Source organism: Megalops cyprinoides, chromosome 23 (genome assembly GCF_013368585.1).
Source record: "Megalops cyprinoides isolate fMegCyp1 chromosome 23, fMegCyp1.pri, whole genome shotgun sequence".
Lineage (NCBI taxonomy): Eukaryota > Metazoa > Chordata > Actinopteri > Elopiformes > Megalopidae > Megalops > Megalops cyprinoides.
Window position 1 is genome coordinate 16,171,529 of NC_050605.1, and position 15,307 is coordinate 16,186,835.

At 46.4% G+C, this 15,307-nt stretch overlaps 1 protein-coding gene across 3 annotated transcripts in view; it reads left to right on the forward strand.

Annotated features, from left to right (window-relative positions):
* The window catches only part of zmp:0000000711 (tubby-related protein 3), a 35,079-nt gene that overhangs the window by 14,145 nt on the left and 5,627 nt on the right, over window positions 1–15,307 (forward strand). Inside the window, exons 2-4 of one of the 3 annotated variants that reach the window (XM_036517965.1) lie at window positions 2,088–2,129; window positions 5,251–5,302; window positions 14,282–14,444. In XM_036517965.1, the coding sequence (XP_036373858.1) occupies window positions 2,088–2,129; window positions 5,251–5,302; window positions 14,282–14,444 (257 nt within the window). Of the gene's footprint in view, window positions 1–2,087; window positions 2,130–5,250; window positions 5,303–8,685; window positions 8,767–14,281; window positions 14,445–15,307 lie in introns of those variants that run through there. The other 2 variants (XM_036517966.1, XM_036517967.1) reach the window with 2 other exon arrangements.

A 15,307-nucleotide genomic window follows, 5' to 3' on the forward strand; every position in this document is an offset into this window, starting at 1 on the left:
ACAACATGTTATTGCTCCAACCAGAACAGGTGCATGTAGAGTTTTAGCCAAAGTACTTTGGAATTATATGCATGATTATAATCAGCATCAGTACAATATGCACTTAATCTGGATTTCTGCCATCTGGCTATTTTTCTAGGATTTGCAGCTGGGAAGAATTCTTGGAAAGGCTGCTTGAAAGTGTCGTCTGTACTGCGCAGCCCCTGAGCCGTTGCGGAGTTTGAGGCAATTTGCTGACACGCGGTGCAGTCTTGTGCTCTCTTTGGCTTTGGCAGGGATAATTTCACACTACGTTGTGCTTGGTGCTTTGATCATTTATTCTGTTTTTCCACACGACTCCTCTCCCCGTTTCCTTAACCTGTCGCCGCTAATTTCTCATGGGAGCGCGAGGCTCCTAATCTTTGTGATGTTACCAGCGTGTTTTAAATAATCCTCTTCCAAATTTCCTGCGGCGTGCTCTTCTGTGATCGCAAAGATTTAACTCCAGCTGAAGCCATTCGCTTTTCCCAGTGGATTTAAAGATGTAAAGTTTAATTATCTTTTTTTTTTTTACCAACTCGCTGAGTTGGAAATTAATTTGAGTACGTTTTGATCTGCAGCGGTGAACTTGAATGTGTGACTCATTTAGTATTGAAGCGGTGTGAATTCATAAATAGACTTTTTATATTCACTAATGACGTGCTGTCTGTGAATTCAACAAATAAAGCTCCCGATAAATTTAGCTAAGTGTTCACTAAACGCTCAACGCATTTGCAAGTGCTTTGTTTTTACTTTGAGAGCTTTTAGGCAACTGTAGATGAAGCTGCAGAGGTTGAACTGAAAAACACTGAATAACTAAGCAGCCGAATAATTAATTCCATGTAGAATAGCGCTATTTATATTGTAACATTATCAGAACACAAAGTGGTTACTGGTCCAAGGGCTTACTTAGCTGAGGTGTTTGTCAGTCATTAGAGACCGTTTGTTTGTTGATTACACTTGCGAGGGAGGGCAGGAATTGAGAGCAGCTTTTAATCAATGACTCAGACGGTGCAGTGTTGATGGGGGTCTCCATGGCGACCCAGGGGTTGACACTCGGGGCAGGTGCCTTGTCGTGCCTTGTCACCCTGCCTGTCACAAGGTAATGAAACATTCATCGTGTGCTTCCTGTGGCAGGACGCAGGAAGACCTTCCACGTTGTCCAGTGCAGGCCTGACACAGTGAACTCCCTCACGCCGCAGAGTAGTGTGCAGCTCCATTGAGCTTTGTGTGGGAAACGGCCTTTCAAATTAAAGGTCACACCAGGCATTCTCCATATACCCGGTGTCACATGATGTGAACATTGACTGCCTATTGGATAAATCATGTAACGAGACTGTAACAAACTAAAATACATAGAATTTATTTGACTTATTTGACCCTTATTTTGTGAAATCTCAGCAGACTGGAAACGTGAGTTCTCTTGCTTTCGCAGTCTTCTTTTACACATCCTGTTTCTCTCGTAGTTTCCCAATCCATCCGAGAAACCAAGGAGAAAAAAAGTAATTTCTTTGTTATGTTTTTAATCCTCTGTCCTAGTTAAACAGTCCAGATGGTAAAGATGCCAAATAATTACTCTTGCTGGGAAGGGAAAGGAGAAGTAATGTGTATTTGAATTTTTGGGAATCCATCAGTCACATTTGGTAGAGTTCTTTACAGTCAAATCCTAGTGTACTGTTTCTGGAGGAAATAAATCAAACCAGAAAATAATGTTACTGGCAGCTTTATTGGAAAAAGTGTTTCCTGACGACTTACAAAAAAAAAGAAAACCCTGGAATTATGTAAGGAAAAATGTTACAGATATACTTTAACCATTATGTTACATGTCAGTGATGGTCAGGGTGTAGGGTCTGTGTTTGTGTCCTAAGGGGCTGAGAGTGGACGGGTTGAAACATATGAAGCATAGGGATATAACACGGAACAGGTCTGTGTGGTAAGAAGAGCGGTGTGGACCCAGATGTGAGTGTTTTGTCAGTGCCCCATGCTGTCCATGCCCCATGCTAACTTCCTGTTGTTTTGTGCTGTCTGTGTGTTTATGTTGTTCGTGTCTTAACACCATGGCTGTGAAGACCCTCCAGCTCCACCAGCTTCTCCTCTACCTCATCTGCAAGGTAAGCAGAACCTTGCACAACTCAACATCCTCTCTGTGTGTGTCCTTAACAACATCCTCTCTCTCTTTGTCCTTAATTCGAGGCTGTCCTCTTTCTCTGTGTCCATAACTCGACACTGCCCTCTCTCTGTGTCCATAACTCAACACCATCCTCTTTCTCTGTGTCCTTAACATGACACTGTCCTCTCTCTGTCCTTAACTCAACACCATCCTCTCTCTGTGTTCTTAAAGCAACACCAACCTCTCTCTGTGTCTGTAACTCAACATCATTCTCTCTCTATTTGTCCTTCACTGGACACCACCAACACTCAGCACTCAACACTCTTTATTTTTTGTTACTTCTGTCATGCTTGGTTTTTGCCCAAAATGCATCTCGGCATCTTTAAATAGATTATTTAGTGTGGCTGTCCTGGCAGTGTGTTCTGGGAATTCTGGGGAAAAGCTGCTCAGTACTGTGTATGTAATTGGAGCAGAGCTTACAGCAGGGTGACTAAACTTTGGCTGAAACCCAGGAGGATTAATGGGTCACTTTATATGTCTTCCACCTCAGACGTGAGATTCAGGTTGAATGCATCCCGTCAAATTACAGAACAAGCTCTGCTGTGTCATAAGCACCAGCCAAGCCCTCCAGGAACCAAGCCCTGCTCCCCCCCGGCATAAACCTTTACAATACTCTGTAATCAAAGATGCACTTCAGGCTCTGTGTTGGTTCACTCCTACAGCTCGCTGTCGTAGTATCGAATTGCGGTGATTCAGCAGTTCAGCGGCCGGCCCAGGTGAGGAGGGCGCCGGTCAGGTGACCGTGAGATCCCGGGTTACAGGACACAGGTGAACTGAGGCTGTGACACTTCCACAGCACGGTGCTGGGACTGTTAGGCAAAGCAAGGAGTGCAAATCTCTGTCAGAGTGGCAGTGATGCTTCCAATACTGCGGCCAACCTGGCTTACCGCTGCAGGTAGAGACAGAGGGATAGTGGTGGGCGGCTTTGTGTCCACCTCACGCCTCCGGGGAGGGGCTTCTTTCAAGGCAATAAAAGCATCTATTGATGGTGGTGATGTGCTCATGGCCATGATAGGACATAGCAATATTATGTGCTCGGGCAGGAGCCGATCAAGTGCATCTCCAGTTGTGTTTCTGGCTGCCTTTGAGTAGGCAGTATCCACAGGCCCCTCACACCCTGCGTTAGTGCTGCTTTTTATAGCTGTCATACACTACCTATTGAACACGTTCGCTTGTGCGGCTATTTATGTCTGAGGGCGATAGCCGCCTCCCACTGCAATTCGGCATGGTCTCTTTTTCACAGCACAAATCCTTTGTGCCGGAATCGTGTAATCAAAGGGTTTTTATTATTTATTGCTTAATGGATTTTGTATTTATATCGGCGTGTGGTAGAAGGAAGCCTCTCGAGTGGATTGAGACAGCATCTGTAACAGCCCCTCTCCTCCTCCTCCTCCTCCTCCTCATCCTGGGTGTAATTACCGCCCCCCCCCCTCGCTCAGTCCCTCCCGGTCACCACACCACCCCTGTTAATAAGCCTCTGCCTCAGATGGTGCGTTTGCTCCCGGGTCTTGTGTGATGTCTCGGACAGACGGCTCGTTTCCCCCGGTGCCCTGGTGACGTCAGGCTGGTGTGGTGTGGTGTGGTGTGGTGACACGGAGAAGGATAATGCAGGTTAATGACCGCTGTTCGACATGACGGGGGGGGAATTCAGATGAGTTATAGGGCACAGGGATGGGTTAGTGGGATTAGTCAGTTTGCAACATTGTGCCTCTATGTATGTATGTATGCATTTATGTATGCGTATATTTATTGATTGATTAATTTTAATCCCCCTTGTATGAATATACATTATTCCGGCGTGGCTGGGATTACAGGTAATTGATGCAGCCGTATGAATAAAGGGCCGCTGCAGTGAGGGGTGGTTTGTTTGGACTCACCTCATTCTGCCTCAGTGAATGAGCTCCTGCTGTTGCTCTCCTCTCTGTAGCTAAGCAACCCGCGCCGATCTGCTCTGTTCGGCGGAGTCGGGGAGGAGAATCCGGACGGGCCTGACAGCGCGTGCTGTCAGCCCGGGACAGAGCGCTGCAGTATGACGCGCTGTTTTTGACACAGGCCTCTTATCCTGGCCGCTGCGGAGAGACTCATTGTGGTCTTTTCTGTTTTTTAAGTGCCTAGTTTTATGGGCAATCATCGTTAGGTGATTTTGCCTTTGTACGTTTTGTAAGAGAAAGCAATAAACAGCAATGGACCATAAATGAACCTCAGAACCCCATCTCCTTAAAAGAGGACCATGCCCAATGAATAACCTCTTTTTGACAGATTCTTTGTCAAGATCTGTCTTAATTAATCATATCTATGGGTTTATGCAAGCAGCTACAGATTTGAATGTCCTGATAAGATCAGCGAGATGTTAGCAAAGGAATTCATAGTCTGAGGTGACCCAAATCACGAATCTCGCTGTGTCACAGCACATTCATATCGCAAACCCCTTCAGCCAGATGTTCCCAAAGTATTCAGCCTCAATTCTTCTACAGCCTCTTGTGGAGTGTATTATTGCAGGGTGAGCCCTCTGGTGGAGATCTGTGGAAATGCGGTCATATTACAAGGCAATGATTAACTCTCAGACACACACTGGTAACTTGTTACTTGTAACAGTACTTGTGGGCTCCGTTCCTGACTTACATGGTTGTGAATATAGCGATTTAAGGGAGGTAAATCGTGAGATTTCATCAGAATGAAGAGCTCCCTTGCTCTCATGCTGAATGAGCTTGATAGAGTTCCCCAGAGTGGGAATACTGATGCCACTGGGCTGAAGTGATGTGATGTCATGATAGAAACAGGTGCTGAATATCGTTTTAGGTGCAATACCTATGTCAGTGCAGAGAAAGTCTTGCTGTGTGGTGCAGTATGGTATTGTTTATGATGATGTTTATGGTGGTGGTGATTATGATAATGATGATATTTATACTGATGATATTCATGATGATGATGGTGATGATATCGAAGATTATATCGATGACAATTATTATGACGATGAAGGTGAAGATGATCCTTGAATGTGTCCGTATGTCCCTGGCTCGAGGGCTGGTGTAATAACCATCTCTTCCTTTGTCTCACACCAGTGCCCTGGATGATGACAACACCAGCCTCAGACAGCAGAAGTTGGAGAAGCAGGTGAGACAGCTCACTCTCTCACACTGCATACTAATCCACCTACACACACACACCGGCACACACTGCATACTGTCCCGCTTACTTACTTACTTACACACACACACACACACACACACACACTCACACTACCTAGTCTGACACACATACACAGTCACACACTGCATACTGTCCCACTCACTCAAACACACAAACACACAGATGCATTCTCATGCTGTATTCTGTCTGGCTGACACACTCACATAATGCTTACTGTCCCACTCTCTCTCTCTGTTCCACTGACAGGTCACACACTGTGTATGCACTGTCCCACTCACACACACACACTCCCAAACAAAAATATATTCCTGTATATTATATATTCCACATATTCCCATACAGAAACTAACATACTGTATCCTGTTCCACTCAAATGTACAGGCTCTCATACACATATACACCGTATACTGTTCCACTTGCATTTACAATTTCACAGGCAATCTTACCCACGACTTAAACTCAGAGTTCTCAAATTTCTATCAAAAGGAGCATAGATATGAACAGGCAATATCATGAAAGCAGTACATTCAGAGACTTGTAAATACATTAACAGTGCTACAATAAAGACTCCTACTGTAAAAAAATGTTGCACCTGTAAATGTAAAACCTGCACAGGTGGTACAAAACTATCTTAAGACTGCCTTCTTAGTGCAAAATGATTAAAGTGCTCAGAGAAAGGGGAAAAGTCCACATTCGCTGGACCAAGATGCTGCTTGAAAAGGTGAGTTTGCAGTCCGTGGTGGAAAATTACCAATGACTCAGCTGTTCTGCTGGTGGGGAGCTTGTTCCGCCTTTGAGGGGTCAGGGTTGAGACGAGACCGGGGTAAGTGACCCTGCAGGGCAGGGGCAGACAGGCGAGCTGAGCTGCTGGAGTGGAGTGGTGTGGCAGGGGTGTACCGTCCGATGCTGCCTGGGAGGCAGGCGCTAGTTTCTTAACGTTGATGTGAGTAGGGTAGTGTGTGTGGGATGTTGTAGGCTAGCCTGGCAGCAGCTCTCTGGGTGAGTTGGGTGGGCTGAGAGGGCAGACCAGCCAGGAGGGTGTTAGAGAAAGTCTAGGTGTGAAAGCAGGAAGGCCTGGACTAGGAGCTGGGTTGAACAGGCTGTGAGAAATGGACACGTACTTTGGGTGTTGTGGAGGAAGTGTCTGCAGGACTGTGTCATTGCTGGAGTGTTGTTGCAGAAGGCCTGCTTGTTGCCAGCGTTGTGAAGAGGTTCTTGGTGGAGCTGATCGAGGTTACGGAGAGGAACTGAAAGGGAGCAGTATTGGCTGGGAGGAGAAGTAGCCCAGGTTTGTCAAAGCGGAGCTTCAGGTGGTGGGCAGTCTTCAACCTTAGATGTCAGCAAGGCAAACCATGATGCGGAATGATGCCTCAGTGCCAGAAGAAGGAAATGAGACAAAAATGAGTGTCATTGGTGTAACGCTGGTAAGATACACCAAGGGAAGGAATGAAAGCTCCTGGTTATTTGGTATAGAGGGAGAATGGCAGGAATGGTCAGAGAAGTGCGATGAGAAAAAGGAGGCTAGGGATGCCTATTCCACACACAGACACACACACAAACACACACCCATACACAGCCTCACACAGTGCGTACTGTCCTGTGAGTGTGACTGCACCCCTGCGTGCCACCACCACTGCCCTATGCTATCATAAAAAGTATGCAGGAGTTTTGGGAGTGCTACTGCCCTTGATTATTGTGAGCTATTAGTGGGCTGAGGATGTGACTGTGTCCTGTGAAAAGTCTGTGTGTCTGACGGTTTGGGGTGTAGATATGAGCTGGGGGCCTGTGATGAAGTAACAGCCACAGTAGGAGTGAACTATCAGTCATCTTGTGTGTTTGCCTTACGTAGGTTTTTTTTTCCCCAGAACAAGATAATGCTGGCTGTCATTTTTTATTGTGGCCTTTCAGAACAGCATTGACGGATGGGTGTGAGTCAGAGAACTTTTATTCCCCTGCATTTGATCCAGTTGTGACTACGGGCTTCGCAGTGCGGTGGAAGGCTGGTGCAGCCGCATCGGTGTATTATCCGCAGTATCTGGCTGTGTTGGAGTGTGTCATTGTCAGCCAGCCTCCCTCGTGTTTGGATAAAGATGTTTGCCACTTTGAGTGCTAGGAGAAGAGCAACATAGGCTGTATCCATCCAGCTCAGGGTCCTCTGTGCTGTGTTCTACGAGACCTGTAGGAGACGGCTGTGTGTGTGTGTGTGTGTGTGTGTGTGGGGGGGGGGCTGTCTCCCTCTGTTCTGAAACCCTGTAGGACAGGGAGGGGATGCTGTCTCACTCTCTGAGGGTACAGCGGTCCTCTTTACCCAGCTGTTAACTATCCTGGGACCAGCTGCATATGTGATCAGTGCGTCCCCTAATAAACATCTGTTCTTGGTGCCCGTCAATAAATAAACATTTTGCTCGGTTCTCAGATCCTGTGCGATTTCATCGTGACTTTTTCTGCAAGACGCTGTGGAGAGATGCCCCAGGGAAAGAGCGAATCAATGAACAGGGTTCTTATTGGCTTAAACAAATCATTTGAGTGAATGAACAAGTAAATAGTTTTAAAGGCGCAATTCCACGGGGATGCTCAGTATTTGCGTAAAGAGTCGAGGTGAAGTGGCCTGTGAAATTGAATGAGTCTGGCTGTGGATCAGCTGTTATCTTCATAAGGTCCCTCTCCTCTCAGATCCCACAACAGCGCGCGCTACCTCGTTACATAACCGATACAGTGGAGCACAATGGCTGTCTCGTCTCGCTAGAAATGGGCCAAGGGATAGCACTAAAAAACAAACTGAAGTGCATATTATGTACTTTCCTCCCAGAGTTCTGTACGGTTGTAAAAGACCAGTGTTTTTATACCAGAGGTCTGAGCTGTCCTCCCCTACATGAAACAATGGTGATGGTACCTCCTTGTTATGGAACCTTTCTCTTTCTCTTTCTCTCTCTCTCTCCATCTCTCCCTGTCTCTCTCTCCCCCATTTCTGTCTCTCCCTCTCTCCATCTCTCCCTCTCATGTTCTCTCTCTTCCTTCCTCTCTCTGGAGCTTAAGGCTGGAGTGCTGTTGATTGCATGTACAGCAAGCGGTATTGACCCCCCCCCCCCCCCCCCCACTCCATACACACACACACACACACACACACGCACACACACACGCACACAGGATGAGGAAGCGGCTTCTCTGTGTACTGAGACTCGGGGAGAGGACAGAGTAGCGATAGGCTCCGATATTGTTTTGTGAGCTTTGACTGGAAAAAAGAGGGAGGGGTGTGTGTGTGTGTGTGTGTGTGTGTGGCAGGGGACACAAAGCATGTCTGGAGAGGGGGGGTGGAGGAGAGAGAGGTGACAGAAACGTGCAGAGTTTCCAGGGCTCTGTGTTCTGCTGCTCCAGAGACAAACTCTCCCAGCCTGATCTGAGCCGATCCCGGGATGTCCACAGAGAGGGTGGGTTCCAACACTTTCTCCTACCGCCGGGGGCATGCTGTTGTGCTTGCTTTTTGATGTACATTAACTGTAAGAATTGTTACGTATTGCTTGCGTTTTTTTCTGTCTTTTCTCTCTTGCTGTTAACGTGTATGTGCACACTTTAATGTGTGTGTGCATGCATGCATGTCCATGTGAGCCTATTTGCACGTGTGCTTGTGTGTGTAGGAGGTTGTTTGCATGTATATATTTGTACATGTAAATGCCTGTGTGTGTTTAAAAGTGTTTGTGTGTGTGTGTGTGTGTGTGTGTGTGTGTGTATGTGTGTGTGTATGTGCGCGCGTGTGTGTGTGTTTGAACCCGGCCCCATCCCGGTGATCCTATTGTTATCTTATTTCTACAGAGACTCACACTTCCTGGGATTTGGAGATCTACTTAAGGCAGTTTCTGTTATGTGCTATTTTCATCAGCTTTACTTTCTCCACACTGAGCAGCTCTCCGCCTAAGGCTTCTGTGTGTGTCTGTTGTCTCTCACTCCACTCTGTTTTAGACTGTAAGAAATTGCACTCGGGTTGAAAATTACCATCACTTAAACGCTGTTTTCCTGCAGTACTATGAGTGGTGTATTACTAAAGGTCTCTTCTAAGCTCGCTCTGGCATTTGATGCATGTATGTATTTCCCTTTCGATCACTGGGGGCTGAAGGTTGTGGGACTTACGTGGTTTTGATCTGAAGAAATATTTAGTTCATCTCATGCTGTTGTCATCACTGGAGCATCCCAGTGAACTCGGGCATTGTATTTAAAACAAATAGTTTAGCATCCTTTCATTGTCTGTCTGCGCTCACTGCCCATCTCTGCACAATAAACTAGCTTTAACCCTTTCAGCCGCAAATGTGCTGCAAATACTGTGTTGTACTGTGAAGTATTCCAGGCAAGTATTTGGAAGGAGGGATTTGGACAGAGTTAGTTGCATCTGTGTTGGAGGAAGTTGAGCCCCTCTGTAAGGCAGATTCCTAAGACCGTGCAGTTGGGTGTTGGAGCCTAGTGATATCATAGCCTTAGAAGAGTCAGTGTGACACAGTGTGACTTTCAGCTGAACAGGCTTTGCTGGCTTTGGAACATTCAGATGCATGCTCTCCCTCCACAACACAGTGTAAATTCCACTCAGGGCTGGAGGACACAGGGGACCATTTATTAAAGCCTGTAGTCATGTCCCATAAGGGTTAGGAACCCCTCCAGCCAGAAGGATATAGGTTCAGTTCCGAAGCTGGGCACTGCAGTTGTTGAGCATGGTGTTTGACTTAAATCACACCAGTAAGCTTGAGGTTGTATAAGTGCATGAAATTTAAAATGTAAACCATGTAAATTGCTTGGCATGACAGGACACCTTCATCTCACGATGCAGTACATTTCACAAAGTGGAGTTAACAGTAATCATCACAAAATAATATTCCCCTAGAAACAATGCTGATAGGAAAACAAGAATGTAACATGGTTGAATGAATTCTTTTTTATTTCCTTTCTTCAGACATCAAACCTGTGACCATGCCAATATTCATGATGCACCATGGGTTTGAGTGCCATCTGGCTTTTATTAAATAGATCTATAATTAGCTGAAGTTACAGCCACATATCATAAAGCAAGAGGCTTCATAAAATAAGAGAGACCAAAATGAACAGGTTGTATTGGAAAAGTTTTGATTATAAGAAAATGCGTACACAACGAGTAGCACCGAACTTGTTGCAGTACTTAGAATAGCTTTCCTAACATTATGTAAATGATGTTGCTGGATTTGCTAGCTAGCCAGTGAACAAACAAGGGGACAATGTATAAAAATTCCATTTACCTGTGGTGTATTGGGTGAATATTGTCGCAACTGGAACGCAAACTGCCCAATAGGAACAGTGGATTGGAACTAATCGTTTTATACGGTACTTTTTATCATAGTGCTACTGAGGACTATCGGACAGAACGAGTAAAGCAAGTATTACACTGACATGATATTTTTTCGGATTCTAGCTAGTTTTAATCCAAGTCACGTGGTAATTTGACAGCATGTTCTCTGGGTGACGAAATGTTGTATCATTTTGTGATTTGATTTGATTGGAGGACTGTACAGTACAGCGCTGGAGTGGTTGTAACGTGGGGGTGACGGGCAGTGGCGATCTCTGTTACCCTGTCATCCTGAGCCTTCGTAAGGGGTACCTTTCCAGAACAGCAGCCCGGGTCTATGACGAAGGATGGCCCAGTAGCGCAGCCTCGAACAGCAGCAATTTCACACCAGCAGATGTGAAACAAGAGGCAGACAGACGGCAGCCAGGAGTCGAACAAGAATAGCACTTTCCATCAAGTTCTCACAGGAAGAGTGTCAGCACCCGCAGGGAGTGAGGAGCTCCTTTTCTTCTCTCGTACTTTTCTTTACTTTTCCCCGGCTAACATTGTGCCGCCAGGAGCAGAACGGCCGCTCCCGCATCAAAGCAGACAGTTTGTGTCATCTGACTCCTGATGGGTCTATAAATACAAACTTTATATATGTGGAATATGGGTTTTTTTTATCTTGCATCTGTTTATTGAAAATGCTGTAGGGTAGTTGCTTTCCTCTGTTTTTTTTTCCTTCTTTTACTTTAAAAAAAATTATGTGGCCTCGTGATTAATACACTGACTCATCATTATGGTAATAATTATCCAATTACGCATGTGTTATTCATTAGGTTCCTATTCTCAGTGCGAAGCATTAAAAATTTAAAATCCAAATTAATTTCAAGTTGAAATGGTGAAGCGTCTCCCACAGCCCTTTCATCTTTTGTTTTTTGAAAAATATTTTTTATTCAAACAACACAGCTGCAGACGTAAGAAACGCGTGTCCCTGGTGCGGCTCTTGTGTGCAGGTGCTGGCCCCCGGCAGGAATTCTGCCCCTTCAAGGGGAAGGCGCAAGTGTTTACGTGGTTTTGAACGTGGTAGGATTGGCCTTGATTGGCGGCCGATGAGCGTGGCTACGGATCTCTTCGGAAGGTAGAGCGTCACCAGCCCTTTCCAGCTCACCTCACTGAAAAACTCGGAGTCATTGTTCTGTTCATTCGGATAATTCATGCGGTTATATAATCCATCACCTGATTTGACCGGGGGAAAAAAAAAGAAACAAACTGGACTGGAGTATTTGAGGGGGTGGTCAGTGGACCTTTCCAGATTTAAATTTAAATGTTAAATTTTTTTTTTACCCTGCAGTTATCTTCAGCTGGGAATGTCTCAGCGGCCACTGCTATCCTTTTTCTTGATTTGAGTGAAAATGCATTTGTTTCTGTCTGAAAGCATTACTTCACTCTTGCCATAAATAGAGCCGTCTAACACACAGACGTTACTGATGGCACCGAACCCGTGCTCGTTAGCGCTAATGAGGCTGTGTCTGTGATGTCACCGCTTGTTTGGAGAAAGCAACAAATTCGTGACAGCACCAAGCGACCCGGTCCTGTAGAGCAGCGGGACCAGCCCTCAGCTGGCCTGAGGTGGGATTCCTGACCTCAGTGAACTGATCAGGTCTCTGAGAGTAGCAGGGTTTGGGCTTCGTGCTGGCCTCCGGCTGAATTCCTGACAGCAGTCCTTAAGAGCTGCAGATTATGTTAAACTGTGTGAGGGCTGGTTTGGTTTCTGACCTGACTACACAGCCAATGTATGAGAATCTATTGGAATTTGATGGTATAATTAATCGTTTTTTTTTTTGCTTTTTGCTTTTTTCACTAAGACTGTGTTCCTCTCCAGAGAACTAACACATCCTAGCGCTCGTATTCTGTCTGAGAGGAACTGATCTATACATACATATGTATGCCCAAGTGCACACACACACACACACACACAAACATACAGTATGCATGCGCTCACACACACACACATACGCACACGTTCTTTCGATAACCATCACTGTGTTGTGTTGTCTATAGCCCTTGCTGCTCAGACTCCCATCCAGAAGCTGCTGCTGGCAGAGCCGTTACTGCACGTAGTTATACAGCCCTTTCCTTCTGCTGTATTACCTGCTGTAGTTGGCTTTGAAAGAAATAGCTGCCTCTCCACTTTTCTGTCAGTTAGTAGTATGCTTTATCTGAGTTTTAATACGTTGTTAGATGCTTTTCAAAGTGATTTAGCGTTATACAGCCATTGCTGCCCCAGAGCTGTTTTCCCTCTTTCATTCATTGTCTGAGGATGAGATTATAAAAAATGTTATATTATAATCACATTTTTCATGATAATCTAGGAAACCTGCGCCTTCCTCATAGTTTCTTTTCCATGGTAGATGGTCGACAGGAATTTAATAACAAAACCTCTTTCTCTGTGTGGAAATAAGACAAGCTGAATTTGAGGTTAAAATGCATGCTGTCAGATGTTGTTCTAAGGGAGGCTGCAGCGGTTCGAGTGAAATGTCAGGCAGTCAGTTTTTCTTTCTTCCCTGTTTTTAAACCCGTCCACATAAGTGGTCGTCGATAACACAGACTCTTCAGCGGCGGCCTTTATGGTTGCCCTGTTGTCCTCATGGATTTCACCCTACCTCGCCTTCCTGTGAGACAAACACCCTTTATTTAACCTGCCGGCGCCTCGAAAACCGGTCCTCCTGACGCAACCCACTGTGTACTGATTTGACCGTTCGGGTCTCAGGTAAGGTATTGTGAAGCTAATTGATCTGGCTGGTCGTGACGCCAGTCTTTGCCGAAGCCATCAGCGGCCCCTGGTTTAGGCTCACCTGCTGTGGCCCAGAGACTGGCAGCAGCAGCGGCTACAGCAGAGAGGGAGAGAGGCGGTGTAGAGGGCTGCGGTACAGAGAGGCGTCTCTCAAGGACAGGAGCCACTTCACACCGTCGCTGCTGCGCTGTTACCATAGTAATATCTGCCTCCCCTTTCATTGCCTCTTTCTGTTTTCTTCTCCCGTTTCTTTTTCGGAGCTGAGGGGGCGGGGCTGGCAGCGCCACACAGACAGGTGTTCTAGGTGGAGTGGAGAGACGCTTCGCACAGATCTCGCTAACACAAGTGCTCCTGGGATTTGTGCACTCTCAGCAATGGGAGAGCCAGAATTCTGAGCCTGTTGTAGAGACTTTGTGTTAGCCATTGTTCCTCTAAGGATGTTTAAGATATGGTTTCTGTTGGAGCTTTCTTTATTGAAATACTGCAGTTGTTATTAAAAATATTGAGTATTTAAGGTTTCTATCTCAGTTGCCTCACTTATCGAGACTGGGCCAGCTTACAAGGTGTATGTGGGTGTGTGTGTGTGTGTGTGTGTGTGTGTGTGTGTGTGTGTGTGTGTGTGTGTACGTGTGTGTGTCCATGTAGACCTCCAGCATCCTAGCAGAATGGTAAAGGGGTTGTGGTTGATCTGGATCAGAAGCAGCAGCTAGGTCACCTTGCTATCTAAAATTAAGAAGCGTTCGGTGAGAAAGTGAAATCTGGTCAGTACCTCTAAGCAAAGCTTTGTGTATAGTCCTACAAAAAGGTTCAAGCTGTCCCCCTGCTCTCTCCCTTTTCCCCTGTCCTGCTTCCTCCTGTCCCACAGAGGGCGCTGTTGGAGCAGAAGCAGCGGCGGAAGCGTCGGGAGCCCCTGATGGTGCAGCCAAACCCAGAGGCCCGGCCCCGACGCACCCGGCCACCCCGCACTGAGGAACAGGCCCCCCTTGTGGAGTCCCGGCACAGCATTACCAGCGATGTCATTGTTGATGGTAAGGGAGGGTTGGGGGAGGGGGAGTAAGTTCAGTCTCAGTTACTCAGTCAATTTACTTTCAGTCACTCAGCTAGTCTGTCAGTCAAGTGACAGAAGGTGACTCAGTCAGTCAGCATAATTAGACGATCAGTTTACTTACAATCAGTCTGCTCGGGTGATGTCAGTGAAGTAGCAGAAAAAAGCTTCCAGACTCTCAGTTGGGTTACTTCCAGGATGGTAGTCATTTAGTCAGTTAACTTCCAGAATTTCAGTCAGGCAGTCATGGAGGCCCAGCAGGGTGAAAAGGGACCTGACTTTTAGTCAGTTTTTTTCCCCCGCTCGCATGTAAGAAAGAACCAGAGTTTTACACAATGTTCTAACAAATGATAAGAGCAATGATGTAATGTGTGTCCTTGCAGTGTCTCCTGCAGCCCTGGACCGTATAGAGGAGCGAATCGTCAGGGTAGTGTTAGACAAGCCCAGGCAGGCTCTCTTCTGCCAGCCAAGGTTTTTTCAGGGGGGTGGAGAGAGTAAAGGACAGGGAGGCAGGGCACAGCTCAAATACACCAGCAAGCCCAGGACACCTCTGAGAAGCACGGGCAAGGACAGGACAGCTCTCAAATACACAGGCAAGCACAGAGCACCTCTGAGATGCACAAGAAAGCACAGGACAGCTCTCAGATGCACAGGCGAGCACCAGTCAGCCCTCACATATGCAGGGGAAGGCAGCAGGACAGCCATGTGGAGGAAAGCACTAGGCGGGGAGTAATGACAGGTCTGGCCTCAATGTCCCTCTTATGTTGAGGAAAAACCCAGAATCTGTCCTGGCTTTTGCTCATATCAAGCCCACATGTTCAGTTCTACGGTTCAGCTTGAGAAAAT